We start from the raw sequence: 17,964 nt of genomic DNA on the forward strand, positions 1-17,964 counted from the left end.
ACCCTAATTGGGTGAGAGACCTGGTAATGGCCTATTAATTGACCACCTCTGGGAAAATCACATAGGCAGACGAGACTCGGACACCAATCAGGGTCAGGATCGATGTATGGTTCTGACATCAGGGTCCCAGTGTCTGCTGGAAAATTCAACCCATACGTTTAGAACACCCCACTAATTAAGTTAATTAAATAATTATGGAACTAAAAGCAAAAGCTAGTATGAGTAACAGTGACCATGAAACTGCCAAATGGTTGGAACTAACCAGCTGACCCACTAATCTCCTATGGGGAAGGAAATCTGCCATCCTTACCAGGTCTGGCCTACATAAGACTCCAGACCCATAGCGACATGGTTGACTCTTAACTCCCTCTAAAGTGGCCCAGCAAGCCACTCAGTTGTATAGGGATGGGCATTAATTTGCCATGGACACCCACTTTCCATGAATGTATACAACAAACAGGTAGCACAAGCCTCAGAAGTTCTCACCTAGCTAAAGTGACCACACCTTCAGTGAAGAGGTACTCACAGGTAAGGACAGTTGGCATGAGTGCTGCGAACATCAGGAAGAGCATGGAGAAGAAGAGGAAGCCAGAGTTGCTCAGGACCTTCTTTGCCTCGTTCCCAATGCCCAGGTACAGCAAACCTATCAGCAACCCAATCCCAATATGCGACGTGATGCGGAGGTGAGTCAGAACCTAATGAGAATAAAGAACAGACCTACTTTGGAAAAGAAATCATTAAACACAGTGTAACTTCTATTACCATAAGAAGTTCTAATAGTTTCATGAGCTTTCTACAATTTTAGTCCCAATTTTGGGACCATAACTCTCAATTTATAAAGTGTTGAAATTTCGATCAACACTTTGTGTGTCTCTCCGTAGAACGAATCCCTTAATGAATGGGTGGCCTCCACTCTTTCTCCTCTCTTCTCCCACCTCCCCTAATTTCCTCCTCATTGACCATAATTACTCTAGGCTGAGATTTCACAGATGCTGTGGAATATATAACTCATTATTAGTCCAAAGTCTACAAAGACCCATTGTTCGAGTTATATGTTGGTCACAATGCTGTAACACCTACTCTATTATAAGTTATAATCACCACATACTCACAACCTAGCACACCTTCGCTGGGTCAGTGATGGTTGTCTGTTCTCCGCAGATGATGACTAGCTGATCTTATCCAAGTTTGTGTATAGGTTGTGCTGATACATTGAGTGGTATTTAATCCAGATTTTTACTTTAATTCGTTCATCGGGTGTGGGCGCCACTGGCTAAGCTTTTATTGTCCACCCCTAATTGCCTTTGAGAAGGTGGTGGTGAGCTGCCTTCTTGAACTGCTGAAGTCCATGTGGTGTAGGTACACCCACAGAGCTATTAGGGAGGGAGTTCCAGGATTTCGACTCAGTGACAGTGAAGGAACGGCGATATATTTCCAAGTCAGGATGGTGAGTGACTTGGAGGGGAACTTGCAGGTGGTGGTGTTCCCATGTATCTGCTGTCCTTGTCCCCCTAGATGGTAGTGGTCATGGGTTTGGAAGGTGCTGTCTAAGGAGTCTTGGTAAATTCCTGCACTGCATCTTCTAGATGATACACACTGCTGCTACTATGCGTTGGTGGTGGGGGGAGTGAATCTTTGTGGATGTGGTGCCAATCAAGCGGGCTGCTTTTTCCTGGATGGTGTCAAGCTTCTTGAGTGTTGTGGGGCTGCACATATCCAGGCAAGTGGGAAGTATTCCATCATACTCCTGATTTGTGCCTTGTAGACGGTGGACAGGCTTTGAGGAGTCAGGAGGTGAGTTACTTGTCACAGGATTCCTAGCCTCTGATCTGGTCTTGTAGCCACAGTATTTATATGGCTAATCCAGTTCAGTTTCTGGTCAATAGTAACCCCCAGAATGTTGATAGTGGGTATTTCAGTGAAGATAATGCCATTGAACATCAAGGGACAATGGTTTGATTCTCTCTTGTTGGAGATGGTCATTGCCTGGCACTTGTGTGGTGTGAATGTTATTTGCCACTTGTCAGCCCAAGCCTGGATATTGTTCAGGTCTTGCTGCATTTGGACATGGACTACATCAGTATCTCAGGAGTCGCGAATGGTGATGAACATTGTGCAACTGTCAGCGAACATCTCCCCTTCTGACCTTATGATGGAAGGAAGGTCATTGATGGAGCAGCTGAAAATGGGCCGAGGATACTACCCAGAGGAACTCATTACCAGCTAGGTGCTAGTGTTGTAGCTGTACTGGAACAGCTTGCCTTAGCTCTGTCTATCACCTGCTGCTTATGCTGTTTGGCACATAAGTAGTCCTGTGTTGTAGTTTCAGCAGGTTGACAGCTCATTTTTAGGTGTGCCTGGTGCTGCTCCTGGTATGCCCTCCTACACTCTTCATTGAACCAGGATTGATTCCCTGGCTTGGCAGTAATGGTAAAGTGGGGAATATGCTGGGCCATGAGGTTAGTGATTGTGGTTATACTTACTATAGAGGGAGTGCAGCAAAGCTTCTCCAGACTGATTCCTGGGATGACAAGATTGTCGTATGAGGAGAGATTGGGCTAACTAGGCCTGAATTCACTGGAGTTTAGAAGAATGAGAGGGGACCTCATTGAAATGTATAAAATTCTGACAGGGCTGGACAGACTGGATGCAGGGAGGATGTTTCCTCTGGCTGGAGGGCTTAGGACAAGGGTTCAAAATTTCAGGATATGTGGTACGCCATTTAGGACTGAGATGAGGAGAAACTACTTCACTCAGAGGGTGGTGAACCTGTGGAATTCTCTACCACAGAGGGTTGTGGAGGCCAAGTCACTGAATATACTTAAGAAGGAAATAGATAAATTTCTAGACTCTAACAGCATCAAGGGGTATGGGGAGAGAGTGAGAGTATGGCATTGAGATAAAGGATCAACCATGATCAGACAGAATGGTGGAGCAGATTCAAAGGGCCGAATGACTTACTCAGCTTCTATTTTCCATGTTTCTGTAATCATTATGGTTTTATTTAGTGTGTAATGTGCCTTTAAGTATAATACTTATAAAGGAAGATCACATGATCTGTAGTAACCAATATGAGAGTAGCACAGGCTACCTCTGAGTCAATGGAGAGATAGAATTGGAGTTGAAAACACACGTGTAGTTGCTGCTGAGTATATTGTAAATAAACAGAATAAACTCAAGAAGTGTCTGCAGATCAACTACATTACAAATATGCAACTCAGCCACCCTACAACAAACTGGTGATGAGGATAAAACAGGATTGAACAGAAGAAATCAAGTTAAAAAGAAATTGGCACTGTGCCTCTCCCAGTGATTGTAAGTAGCAAGCTCCGTTAGATTTGAAGAAGTTATCCTCTCTCACAATTTAGGAGAACTGATCCTTTTGAATCAGCCACAGGTGACTGGTCTCAAAACATAGAACTCCTCACATTCTTTTTACAACAAGCAAGATTACGGGGCAAGAGAAGAGGTGAGCAATCGTCTTGAGTGCTTGTGGGAGCAAAACCTACGGTTTGATTCGACGTTTGACAGTACCCAGTGCCCCAAATTCAAAGAATTTTGATGAATTGATGGACCTCGTGAAGGGTCATTTTCAACCTAAGCCCTCAGTCACAATGCAGAAGTTCAGGTTTAATTCACAAAATAAAGCCCCGGGTGAGACAATTGCATGCTACGTTGCAGATTTGAAGCTGTTAATGGAACATTTTGAGTTTTGTACGCCTCTGAACGACATGGTCAGTGATCATTTAGTGTGTGGTGTGAAAGAGGACACTATTCTGAAGTGAATCTGGCTTTCAAGAAGGCGCTAGAGATAATGTTGGCCATGGAAGGTGCTGCAAGAGATTCACAAGCAATACAGGGTGCATAAAATTGTCCTCCACATTGGGTAGGAAACCTCAGCCAAAATTGGCGTGAAAAAAGCAAGACTCTGCCGAGAAGTTGAAAACAGCCCCCCTAGCTGAAGAATAAAGAAAAATAACTTAGCAGTGAAATCGAGAATGATTTAATAGAGGTGGAAACAATCAATCTTTTAGCGATTGGCAGTTTAAAAAAATCGAATGCTGCTATTGTCACAGAAATGGACATATAATGAGGCAGCGTAAGGAAAGATTCAAGTAGGCCTGTAAACAAAAGAAGAAGCCCAAAGAAATCTACAATGTGGAAGAGCCTGAAACAACAAATTCAGACACTTACTCGTTGATTAACCTGAACGTTGGAAAGACAAAACCAATATTTGTCACAGTGAAAGTAAATGACAAAACTGTTAAAATGGTAGTAGACACGGGAGCTTCTACTACAGTAACTGGGGAACATACTTTCAGATATTTGAATAATGGTGAACATCAATTAAGTTTGGAGCAAACAACAACCAAGTTAAAAACTTACAGAGGTGAAGAAATTCAAGTAAAAGGCATAACCATTGTCAATGATGGAAGCCAATTGGCAAAGCTATCAGTGTTGGTATTAAGAAGCAGAGGACCAAGTCTTCTAGGGTGAAATTGGCTAAGGGAAATCAGCCTTGATTAGCCACTGAGATTCCCAAAGGAAGCTGGAAGCGTTTCTGTTTTGAAAAAGGAAGGTGTAAGAACTCAACAACCTGAAGAAATGTAGGCTGTCTTAAGCCAAAACCTGGAAGAACAGCAGAAGGAATGCAGGGAGACCCTGCTTGATGACAGTGTTCAAAACAAGGTGAGCAACCTTCGAAGGGAAAAAGAAAACCTGTTGAAAGGCCTTCACACACGACAAGATTCCCTCAGGTCAAAGTTTGCATCTCTGAAAAAGTATGAAGAGAAATAGAAAGAATTCAACACTTCTCTGAACAAACTGAAGGATGAGTTGGCAGAGAAGACACAACAATGCTCAATTTTCCAGGAGGTAGCAAACAAATACAAAAAAGTGACAGAACAGCTGAAAAATCAGCTAAATGAAGCCAAAGAGTTGGAAGCAAAAGTTACACAATTTTCCAAGAAGCAGAGAGATAATGAAATTTTGGGAGACTCAGCCAGTGAGCTCAGACAAGTTGAGCTGGCATCTGAGAGAAGTCTGGCTAACAGTGAAGTCAAAAAGAAGGTCGAGATTAAAGTCTGTGCTAGAAAGGAGAAGGCATGTAGAAAGAAGATACCGGAATACTAATAGGGCCCTCATTCACACTTTCATACATGGGCCTGGCAATCAAGTCGCAAACGCCAATGCCCTTAGGAAATGATGACCAAGAAAATGATGAACACATCCCAATCCTACAGGAACTTGTTTTACTCATAAATTTCTTAGATTCCTTGTCGGTATGTGCTCAATGGATCAGCGACTGGACAAGGCGAGACCCAGTCCTATCTCAGGTATGAGAACTAGTGCTACATAATTGGTCCCAGGAGCCTGTATCTGATGAAATGAAACTGTACTTCAACAGAAGACAAGAAATAACCAGTCAGGATGGCATCTTATTGTGGGGAGCATGAGTGATAGTTTCTCCAAAGGGAAGGGAGCCACCTTTAGTTGAACTACACAGTGCCTATCCAGAAATTTCCCGATTGAAGACCATAGCATGCAGCTAGTTATGGTGGTCTGGGATGGATGGCGAAATAGAGAGTTTGGTAAAGCACTGTGTGCAATGCCAGCACCTGCCAGTGACAGCTCCATTTCACCCTTGGTAGTGGCCAGGTAGTGGTGTGGTTATGCATTGATTATGTTGGATCTTTCATAGGAACAATGTTTCTGCTCATTGTTGATGCCCATTCAAAATTCAACATATAGACGTTGAAGGTAAAGTCAACAACGTTGGGCGCTACAATTGAGAAACTATGTCAGAGTTTGGCCATTCACGGACTATCAGAAGTAGTTGTTTCAAATGATAACACAGCATTTATGAGTGCTGAGTTTCAACGGTTTATCAGCCTCAATGGTATCACTCATGTGAAGACTGCAGCATACCACCCTTCCTCAAACGGAACGGTCAATAGGGCGGTTCAAACGTTCAAGGCAGGCATGAGAAAGCTAACTGGTGATTCCTTGCCAGCCAAGCTAGCATGCTTTCCTTCTCATTACAGAACTACCCCTCACGCAACAACAGATGCCACATCTGTGGAGTTATTGTTGAAACGCCATCTCAAGACAAGGTTGAGCTTAATAATGCTGAATTTAGGGGGGAAGGTGGAAAGGAATCAGAGAAGCCAGCAAACTAGACATGACCGGCATAGTTGTGAGAAGAAATTTACCGCGGGGGAGCCGGTAAACATGAAAAACTTCAGAGAAGGATGAAAGTGGTTATCGGATGAAACAAATGTGGTGACTGAGTCTCTATCTTACCACGTGGAGGTGGAAGGCTGGATCATCTGTAAACATGTGGACCATTTCAGGAAGAGAGAGACAAATCATCAAAATATGGTTCCAACAGTGACCATAACTGGGTCTGCATTTCCTGTTGAAGATACTCAACCCAGGACTGAAATGTCTGATGTTCCTGTAAGAGTTGAGGATACAGAACTGCAAGTGTCCACAAATCACCTGATGTTCAGACAACTCTGGAAAAGGAGGTTCCTGACAAAGAATCTGAATTTGTGGAGCTGCGACGTTCCACATGTACCAGGAAACCACCTGAAAGATGCCCACATCCCATGAATGAATAAAAAAAAATTGTACTCTCTCAGCCCTCATATCATTCTGCTGAAATTGTACTGCCCCCATTTCAAGATTATTATGGCCCAGACCTTCTATTCCTTGGAAGCACCCCAGAAGATGCACTGGGGGAACCACCTAGAAGTCCCCATGCAAGGACTCCCCTCTAACCCCCATAACCACCTGACTACACACCCGGCCTTGACCCCACCCCAACTACCCCCCCCAACCCAACTACCCCCGCAACCCTCTGAGCATCCAACCCCCACCATCCCCCGACTACCCAAGACCCCCAACACCCAACAATACTTCCCACCCACCTTGAGCTATCGACCCCTGCCCCGACTACCCCACTGACCATCCACTACCTCTTCCTCCAATTACCCCTCCAGCCCCCTTGAGCACCCAACCTCCCATCCCCAATCACCCCCCCGACAACCCAACTATCCTCCATACCCCCGACCACCTCCCTACACCCCTACCCCGCCAAACGCCCGACTACCATTCACCTCCTGATAATCCAACCCCCTTGACTATCCCCCAGCTCCTCCCAACCACCCTACTACCTTTCTACGCCCAACTACACCCCTAACCCCTGACCACCCGACTACTCCCACCTCCCATCTACACCCCCGCTTATCTGACCACCCCACTATCCCCATCCCCCTAACTACACCCTTGTCCCCCTGGCCACCCAACTACCCACACCCCCTAACTAAACCCCCAATAGCTTACCAGCCAACTAGCTCCCCACCCATGACTACAGGTCCAACTCCCCAGAATCCAACTACCCCCCACATTTGACAAGTTCAGTAGGTAATAGGGAAGTCAAATGGAATGTTGGTCTTTATTTCAAAGGGAATGGAGTATAAAATTAGGGAAGTCTTGCTAAAACTATACAAGGCACTAGATAGACCACACCTAGAATACTGTGAACATTTTTGGTCCCCTTATCTAAGGAAATATATACTGACATTGGAGGCAGTCCAGAGAAGGTTCACTAGGTTGATCCCGGGCACAGAGGGATTTTCTTATGAGGAGAGGTTGAGTAGGTTGGGCCTGTACTCATTGGAGTTTAGAAGAATGTGAGGCAACCTTATTGAAACATATAAGATTCTTAGGGGGCTTGACAGGGTAGATGCTGAGAGGTTGTTTCCCCCTGTGGGAGAGCCTAGAATCAGAGAATATAATCTCAGAGTAAGGGGGCACCTATTTAAAACAGAGATGAGGAGGAATTTCTTCTCTCAGAGGGTAGTGAATCTGTGGAATTCTTTACCGCAGAGGGCTGTAGATGCTGGGTCATTAAGTACATTCAAGGCTGGGATAGACAGATTTTTAATCAGTAAGGGAATCAAGAGAAGGCAGGAAAGTGGAGTTGAAGATTATCAGATCAGCCGCGATCTCTTTGAATGGCGGTGCAGACTTGATGGGCCGAATGTCCCACTTCTGCTCCTACGGCTTATTTACGACAAGCAGCAATGGCTTCATGGCCATCATCAGGCTTTTAATGCCAGATTTTTATTGGATTCAAATTTCACCATCTGCCCTGTTGGGGCTCAAACCCAGGTCCCCAGAGCATTATCCTTTGTCTCTGGAATACTAGTCCAGGGATAATACCAATATGCCATCACCTCCCCTAATGAAGGCAGGTTGTATAGACAAGGCTTATACCGCCTTGAATAAAGAAGATTAAGAGGTGGTATAATTAAGGTGTTTAAGATGATCGAAGAAGCTGATAGAGTATACAGAAAGAAACTATTTTCTCTGGTTGGGGAGTCCAGAACAAGGAACATAACCTTAAAATTAGAGCTGACCATGAAGAGTTGATACCAGGAAGCACTTCTTCACACAAAGGGTCACGGAAACATGGAACTCTCTTCCCAAAAAGATGTTGAGGCTGGGAGTCAATTTAAATTTTCCAAACTGAGATTGTTGGATTTTTCCAAAAGCCAAATACTACAGAATCTGGACACCAGAAATAAAAACAGCAAAGAATGCTGGAAATACTCAGCAGGTGAGGCAGCATCTGTGGAAAGAAACAGAGTTAATGTTTCAGGTTGATGACCTTTCACGAGAACACCAATTCTGATGAAAGGTCATCGACCTGAGATGTTATCTTCGATAGGCCAGGGTACTGAAGCAGGTAGATAGGGTTAAGAGACAGAGAAGTTGTGATCCAACTGGATGGTGGAACAGACTTGAGGGACTGAAGGCTAACTCCTGTTCCTATCTGCCTTATTAAATAAGAGTATTGTTATTCACTAGTAATATTATTGATGAACTGAGACTGTTGTTATACGCAAGAACACGAGAAATAGGAGCAGGAATAGACTACGTGGACCACCAAGACTGCTCCACCATTCAATACGATCATGGCCGATCCTGGGCTTCAGCTTCAGTTTCCTGCCTGCTCCCCCTGAATCCCTGAGACACCAAAAATCTGTCCATCCCTGCTTTAAAAATATTCAACAACGGAACATCCATAACTCCCCGGGGGCAGAGAATTCCAAAGATTCACAACCCTTTGAGTGACGTAATTTTTCTTCATCTCATCCTAAATGATTGGCCCCTTACCCTGAGACTGTGCCCCTGTGTTTTAGATTCCCTGGCCAATGGAAACAGTCTCTCAGTGTCTACCCTATCAAGCCCATTCTGTATCTTATATGTTATAATAAGGTCGTCTCTCATTCTTCTAAACTCCAGAGATTTACACAGCCTTTCATTGTAGGACAACCCCCTTCATCTCAGGGACTAATTTAGAGAATGCTTGCTGTACTGCCCCCAATGCAAGTATATCCTCCATTAAATATGAAGATCAAAACTGCACACAATATCCAGGGGCGGTCTCACCAAAGCCCTGTGCAATTGTAGCAAGACTTATTACCCAGTATCTTAGAGCACTGCTTTTATTGAATATTGGAGAGCACTGTTGTTACTGGGTAACAGAGGGCACAGTAATTACCCAGTGACTTTGAGTTTAATAACAGTCACTTTGTTATTACCCATGAAGTGGAAGCAATATTATTACCGAGTCTCTCATGATGCTGAGAAAGGTCCTTTTGAAGAGAATGCAGAATTGGGTCAGGCAGCTGGCAGAGAAACTATGGCAACCTTCGGAGGGAGAGGGATCCTGTAAAATAGAAAGAAGAACCTCAGTTGTGTTTAAATATTACTCCCTGCCACATGATCTGTTGGGGGGTGGGGGGTGCCCTCAGAGATCCTCCCCACAATCAAGCTCATGACACCAGGTTCACAAGTGTATGGCTTGAACAGAATGACCAGCGAGACAAGTTTCTTCCGATAATTCACAATCGCTTTATTGAGTCACCCACAGCCCCAAGAGATGGGCTTCATTCAGCAATCACGAAATACAGTTACAATTACAGTTACCTGGAACGCTGTCCTGTCAGAGGCTAAACCCCCACTTTGTCCTAATTTAATACTTACAATCATCCCTCGGTTGATCCCTTAGTGGAGTTGACCAGACTCTACTGACTTCCTTGACTCCTGCAGAAAACTGCAGTGTCCTACAATTTCTGACCCCAACCAACAATTTCTGACCCCAATTAAACCATTTCTGCTGCTGGCCGGCCAACTCATTCCAATGTCCAGTAGTTAGCACTCTTAGTTTGTTCTACGCATCGTTCAGACAAATATGATCAGCTCAAAAGATAAAAACAAAAAACAAAAAACTGCTGGAAATCCAAAACAAAAACAGAATTACCTGGGAAAACTCAGCAGGTCTGGCAGCATCGGCGGAGAAGAAAAGAGTTGACATTTTGAGTCCTCATGACCCTTCGACAGAGCTAGGCGAATCCCAGGAAGGGGTGAAATATAAGCTGGTTTAAGGTGGTAGGGGGGTGGGGTTGGGTGGGGGGGAGAGAAGTGGAGGGGGGTGGTGTGGTTGTAGGCAAAAGCAGTGATAGAAGCAGATCATCAAAAAATGTCACAGATAGCAAAACAAAAGAACACATAGGTGTCGAAGTTGGTGATATTATCTAAACGAATGTGCTAATTAAGAATGGATGGTAGGGCACTCAAGGTATAGCTCTAGTGGGGGTGGGGGAAGCATAAAAGATTTAAAAATAGTTTAAAATAATGGAAATAGGTGGGAAAAAGAAAAATCTATATAATTTATTGGAAAAAAAAAGGAAGGGGGAAGAAACAGAAAGGGGGTGGGGATGGAGGGGGGAGGTCAAGATCTAAATTTGTTGAATTCAATATTCAGTCCGGAAGGCTGTAAAGTGCCTAGTCGGAAGATGAGGTGTTGTTCCTCCAGTTTGCGTTGGGCTTCACTGGAACAATGCAGCAAGCCAAGGACAGACATGTGGGCAAGAGAGCAGGGTGGAGTGTTGAAATGGCAAACGACAGGGAGGTTTGGGTCATTCTTGCGGACAGACCGCAGGTGTTCTGCAAAGCGGTCGCCCAGTTTACGTTTGGTCTCTCCAATGTAGAGGAGACCGCATTGGGAGCAACGAATGAAGTAGACTAAGTTAGGGGAATTGCAAGTGAAATGTTGCTTCACTTGAAAGGAGTGTTTGGGCCCTTGGACAGTGAGGAGAGTGGAAGTGAAGGGGCAGGTGTTACATCTTTTGCGTGGGCATGGGGTGGTGCCATAGGTGGGGATTGGGGAGTAGGGGGTGATGGAGGAGTGGACCAGGGTGTCCCGGAGGGAACGATCCCTACGGAATGCCGACAGTGGGGGTGAAGGGAAGATGTGTTTGGTAGTGGCATCATGCTGGAGTTGGCGGAAATGGCGGAGGATGATCCTTTGAATGCGGAGGCTGGTGGGGTGATAAGTGAGGACAAGGGGGACCTTATCATGTTTCTGGGAAGGAGGAGAAGGCGTGAGGGCGGATGCGTGGGAGATGGGCCGGACATGGTTGAGGGCCTGTCAACGACCGTGGGTGGAAAACCTCGGTTGAGGAAGAAGGAGGACATGTCAGAGGAACTGTTTTTGAAGGTAGCATCATCGGAACAGATGCGACGGAGGCGAAGGAACTGAGAGAATGGGATGGAGTCCTTACAGGAAGCGGGGTGTGAGGAGCTATAGTCAAGGTAGTTGTGGGAGCCGGTAGGCTTGTAATGGATATTGGTGGACAGTCTATCACCAGAGATTGAGACTGCGAGGTCAAGGAAGGGAAGGGAGGTGTCAGAGATGGACCACGTGAAAATGATGGAGGGGTGGAGATTGGAAGCAAAATTAATAAATTTTTCCAAGTCCTGACGAGAGCACGAAGCAGCACCGAAGTAATCATCGATGTACCGGAGAATGAGTTGTGGAAGGGGGCCGGAGTAGGACTGGAACAAGGAATGTTCCACATACCCCATAAAGAGACAGGCATAGCTGGGGCCCATGCGGGTACCCATAGCCACACCTTTTATTTGGAGGAAGTGAGAGGAGTTGAAGGAGAAATTGTTCAGTGTGAGAACAAGTTCAGCCAGACGGAGGAGAGTAGTGGTGGATGGGGATTGTTCGGGCCTCTGTTCGAGGAAGAAGCTAAGGGCTCTCAGACCATCCTGGTGGGGGATGGAGGTGTAGAGGGATTGGATGTCCATGGTGAAGAGGAAGCGGTTTGGGCCAGGGAACTGGAAATTGTTGATGTGACGTAAGGTGTCAGAGGAATCACGGATGTAGGTGGGGAGGGACTTGTCAAGGGGAGAGAGAAGGGAGTCAAAATAACGAGAAATGAGTTCTGTGGGGCAGGAGCAAGCTGACATGATCGGTCTACCGGGACAGTTCTGTTTGTGGATTTTGGGTAAGAGGTAGAAGCGGGCTGTCCGAGGTTGGGCGACTATCAGGTTGGAAGCTGTGGGAGGAAGATCCCCAGAGGAGATGAGGTCAGTGACAGTCCTGGAAACAATGGCTTGATGCTCAGTGGTGGGGTCATGGTTCAGGGAGGGGTAGGAGGAAGTGTCTGTGAGTTGACGCTCAGCCTCCGCGAGGTAGAGGTCAGTGCGCCAGACAACAACAGCACCAACCTTGTCAGCGGGTTTGATGACGATGTCAGGGTTGGACCTGAGAGAATGGAGTGCAGTAGGTTCAGAGAGAGAGAGAGATTAGAATGGGTGAGAGGAGCAGAGAAATTGAGACGACTAATGTCGCGCCGACAGTTCTCAATGAAAAGATCAAGAGAAGGTAAGAATCCAGAGGGAGGGGTCCAGGTGGAGGGAGAATATTGGAGGTGGGTGAAAGGATCCGTTGAATTGGGAGAGGACTCCTGCCCAAAGAAGTGAGCCCGGAGACGAAGACGGCGGAAGAAGAGTTCAGCATCGTGCCGAGCCCGAAATTCATTAAGGTGAGGGCGTAGGGGTATGAAACTAAGTCCTTTACTGAGCACTGAACGTTCAGCATCGGAGAGGGGAAGGTCAGGGGGTATAGTGAATACACGGCTGGGGCTGGGATTGGAAGATGGGGTGGGGACGGAGGGACGGGCAGGGGTGGAGGGTCCTAGATGGGTGTTGGTGTCAATGAGTTGTTGGAGATTGCGTTCCTTAGCACTTGAGAGAAAGAGAAAAAGTTTCCTGTTGAGGCGTCGGATGAGACGAAGAATAAAATGAAACTGGGGGCACGCGCAGCTTTGAAAAAGGGTATGGCGGTGCTGCTGGAGGGAGAGGTCGAGTGTGTTCATATGGCGGCGCATGGCACTGAGTGTGCATCTCAGGATGCGACGGGAACAGCAGTCCGAGAAACGTTTTATGTCCCGGAAATACCTGTAATCCTGGGTGGGTTCGAAACATGAGGGGTGGAATTTCAGTTGAAATCCACGTGGGGTAATTCGGAGACGGAGACAGTCACTGAGAAAGGAGATATGGCTGTGAAAGCGGGTTTTAGTAAACACCTTGTCAAGCACCAGGAGAGAAATGGAAAGCAATGAAGGTGAACAAGGCAAAAGAGAGGAACGGAAATCTTGTCGCAGAGACGAACAGAACTTCTTCAAGGAGGTAGGCATTTCAGCTCATGCTGGTTGAAACAATAGTCTATCCGTGGAAAATATATCCCAGGCGATTATGATCAGCTCTCACATTGTTTAAACAATTCTCCTGCTGTTTGAGGCAATACAGCACCTGGCTCCAAGGTCGATGAAGGTTTGAATAGTATTGGCCTGTTCCTTGTGCCATTGTATCTGGTAATCAGTCTCTTAGTTGCATTAGTGAATGGCAAATAATGGCATTCCCCCGGTACCACTGCTCCATGATAACAATCAGTCAATGTTCAAACTCTTTTGATGAGCCACTGTCCTTTACTAAAATGTCTGAATAAACCCCTTGCTGCACTCTTTCTTGGACTCGAACTCAAGTTCTGTCGAAGGGTCATGAGGACTCGAAACGTCAACTCTTTTCTTCTCTGCCAATGCTGCCAGACCTGCTGAGTTTTTCCAGGTAATTCTGTTTTCCCTTGCTGCACCACCCTGTGCTGTTGGCTGCAGTTTGGTTTCTGTATTGTGGTTTAAAAAAACACGAGGTCAAAACTTATCCGTGAGTTTGAGTTTTATACTCCATAAGTTTCCCAGTTGGAGGGGATTCCAATCCTATAGATCCTTGGTTCTTACCCTTCATTGGAAAAGGGACTGTTTATCAAGACACAAAATAATGTGGCTCAGGAATGGCATCCCGTCCAGTCTCAATATCTAACATGCCCGGGGCAGGTACAGAGGTAGGTCTTGTGATACAGTATGTTAAATTACACTGTGATAACACCTATTGATTGCTATACTTACCACAAAGTTGTCTGAGTCCAACACACAGTGAAATGTTGGTTTTCGAAGCAATAAAAATAAATCTCTCACTCAACGAGTAAAAATGTAGAAGTTCCTTCTATTCTACCTGCAAAATGTACCTCAGCCCAAGATCAGGGCATCTCCCTCCACATTACAAGCTATTTCTCAATTCTCACACCAGAGGGGGAGTTTAATGGAGGTGACGGGGGTTTCAGCTGTCGGCTGGAGAGCTGGCGAGAGAGTCATTTTGCCTCCTTTAGGGAGGGCCCACCAAATTATGGGTCAGTCAGACAATTTACAGGTCACTGGCAGGGCTTCCGTAGGGTCAAGATGCCTGGGCTGGGAAGTCCCCACTCGCCAAAAGCTGTGGCCAATCAAAGGCCAGCAGTTCTTTTGCTCAGCAGTGCCACTGGGGAGGCGGTGGCTGCTGCTAGAATGACACCTACCAGAGACCGAGGATCACAGAGTGACCCAGGATACAGCTAAGTGTGGAATTGTCCGAGATTTGCACTAAGCGCGGTAGTGAACGGGACAAAGGACTTTTTACCCGCCAACCGCAATGGCAGGTTTTTGCGCCGTATCGTCCCATTCCCGGCACGTCCCAACACATTAATAATGCATTCCCGGGAAACACACCAGCTCGCTGGCAGGGTGGCCTCTGATTTGCCCACCCCACCATCACCTCAGGCCTTCAGTAATCCGGGTGCCATATTAAAAGGGTGCCCTGCACAGTGTAATGCTCGGTCACAGTGGTCTGAGAGCCCTTAGCTTCTTCCTCGAACAGAGGCCCGAACAATCCCCATCCACCACTACTCTCCTCCGTCTGGCTGAACTTGTTCTCACACTGAACAATTTCTCCTTCAACTCCTCTCACTTCCTCCAAATAAAAGGTGTGGCTATGGGTACCCGCATGGGCCCCAGCTATGCCTGTCTCTTTATGGGGTATGTGGAACATTCCTTGTTCCAGTCCTACTCCGGCCCCCTTCCACAACTCATTCTCCGGTACATCGATGATTACTCTCTCTAAGGGATCAGAAGCAGCTGCAAAGTCATGGCTGCCAAAGAGGAAACATGCTGTCCCCAAATTCAGTGACACCTCCCTTGGGCATCGACTGGACACGGTGGAGGTCCACCACGAAGTCCTCTACCCCGGCTCTGTGCGAAGATCAACAAACAGATTAAATCCAGCATGGGAGGGGGTGGCAGCGGTGGTCAGTGCCCTGCAAAAGAAGACAACCACCCAGTGCCAAAAGAGGATGAATGATCTCCTGTGTTCTGCCAAGGTAAGTCACTTTGCTCATCACTCTCAACTCACGCACTCACAAACCCATCAAACATCCACAGGGATCTCATCACCGTCAGTTCAAGAGACATCACCATCCACTTTTTCGCACACACCTTCAACTGTCTTGTGGGGTGTCCTCACCCTGTCCAAGGCACCACTCACCATCCACACATGCTAGGCCTCCCTCTCATCTGGTTTGGCAGGCATCTTGCTTACGTTCTCTCCATCTTTATTATTGCAGGACAAACTGTCACACAGCAAAAGGGGGAGGTTGCAGACTGGTGGAGGTATGCCTGACATCAAGATCCTCACAGACTTTGAACATAGAGCCAATCAGCTGGCCGGTTATGACCTGGACCTGTGCTGACGGTGAGTTCGGTGGTGAGGGCCCAATAGTGCAAATCTATCAGACAACGATGCTGTGAGTGAGTTCTCCTGTTCCGCAGTTCCCTGCCATTCACTAATTATCTCTCCTTGCTTTCACAGGCAAATCTGGGAAGTAGCCAAGGAGGTGCATGATCCAGGTCCTTGACTTATGCCCCGAAGACACCTCGAAAGAGGAATCTAATGACACCCTAATTGAAGACCTGTCACTGCGCCCATCTCCACCCTCCACCAGCGCAGAGACACACACCCTGGTGGGATTGAGTTCTAGGCTAGCCACGGGGCCACAATCTGGTGAGCACATCGCATTGTCTGATCTGCCCGCAGTGGCGGCAGGGACTTCCCAAGTTTCCTGCACTCAGAACACTGCTGGAGGCCAGAAATCTGCTGAGGCTGAGTCAGATGAGGGGCCTCTGGACTCGGTCATACCTCAGATGCTGGAGCTGTAAAGGCAAGCTCGGGAACATCAGGAAGGGATGTCCGCTGCACTCCTCAGATTGCAAGCTACGATGGAGGAGTCCGTCCGCCTTCAGTCTGGGGTGATAGCACCGACATGCCGAGGTCAACACTGGTAGGATGGCGGTTGCCATGGAGACTTTGGTCCAAGACTTATGTCCTGCACTGCCTCGCAGGCTTAACTCCACTGCTGATGCCACTGTTGGCCTCCAACAGTGTCAACACGAGAAGGGTGCAGGGCAGCTCGATCTCACTCCAGCTTCCCTTTCTCCTCAAGAAGTCAGCCAGACACCCATAGGGAGGAGAATCAGCAGGTTCGCACCCCGGGGCCATCCACCCAGGTGACTCCAAGAGTGTCCGGCCCATCCGAATACCCTCTTCCTGTGACCCCGGCAGCTCCAGCTCCACCGGCTGAGGAGGGTGCCACTGCCACACAGCAGGATCCTGAAAGCAGGCTGGGGCCCTCCAGAGGACATCCGCCAAGGTCATCACAGACAGGGCATAACAGTCAGCAGGCTGCCTCCACCTCCGCTGTAGATGTAGGGGGAGCACCAAGGTATAGCCGCAGGGTTAGGAAGGTTAAGAAGACGTAGTCACACTATTGTAACCAAACTCCTAGGAATAAAAGCAAAATACTGTGGATGCTGGAAACCTGAAACAAAAACAGAAAATGCTGAAAAGCTCAGCAGGCCTGACAGCATCTGTGGGGAGAGAAACAGGGCTAATGTTTCGAGTCCGTATGAGTCTTCTTCAAAGCTACAGAGAAGTAGAAATGTGATGAAATTTATACTGTTTAAGGGGGACTGGAGCAGGTGAAGCTGGACAGAAGGCCAGGTGGGGACAAAGGAAAGATTGACAAAGGTGCCATGAACGAAAGGACCAAGGGAGTGTTAATGGTCGTGATAAGGGCTGAAAAAGGTGCTAGTGGAGGTGTAAAAGTAAGAAAGCAGAGTGTGATAATAGCAGGACAAGGGTCAGCACTCCGTGAAAGAATAACATGAACAAGTAATAGATGGACCTTTCAGGGCTGGGGTGGGGAAGTGGCGATGGTGGGGAAAAGGATAGAAAATGAAAAAAAGGGGGGATAAAAAAGGGGATAAAACAATGAATAATGGAATAAAAATGAAAATAAATAAAAAAATAAAAATAAGTGGATAAAAAAGAAAAAACAATTTTGAAAAAAGGATTGAAAAAGGGGTGAGGATAGAGGAGAGAGTTCATGATCTGAAGTTGTTGAACTCGATGTTAAGTCCGGAAGGCTGTCAGGTGCCTAGTCGGAAGATGAGGTGCTGTCCCTCCAGTTTGCATTGGGCTTCACTGGAACAATGCAGCAAGCCAAGGACAGACATGTGGGCATGAGAGCAGGGTGGTGTTCTTATGCTCTCTCTAGCTCTGAAGAAGGGTCATAGAAGAAGACTCGAAACATTAACTTTATTTCTCTCCCCACAGATGTTGTCAGGCCTGCTGAGTTTTTCCAGCGTTTCTTGTTTTTGTTTCAAGCTCCTT

At 46.7% G+C, this 17,964-nt stretch overlaps 1 protein-coding gene across 1 annotated transcript in view; it reads right to left on the reverse strand.

Moving 5' to 3' along the window:
- Positions 1-17,964, reverse strand: part of LOC121290675 (ATP-binding cassette sub-family G member 1) — a 67,620-nt gene that overhangs the window by 13,742 nt on the left and 35,914 nt on the right. The window contains exons 10-11 of the mRNA XM_041211433.1: positions 9,641-9,742; positions 527-695 (exon numbers count right to left, since the gene is read on the reverse strand). Coding sequence (XP_041067367.1) covers positions 527-695; positions 9,641-9,742 — 271 coding nt within the window. The remainder of the gene's footprint in view (positions 1-526; positions 696-9,640; positions 9,743-17,964) is intronic.

The sequence above is a fragment of the Carcharodon carcharias genome, chromosome 18 (assembly GCF_017639515.1).
Source record: "Carcharodon carcharias isolate sCarCar2 chromosome 18, sCarCar2.pri, whole genome shotgun sequence".
Classification (NCBI taxonomy): Eukaryota; Metazoa; Chordata; class Chondrichthyes; order Lamniformes; family Lamnidae; genus Carcharodon; species Carcharodon carcharias.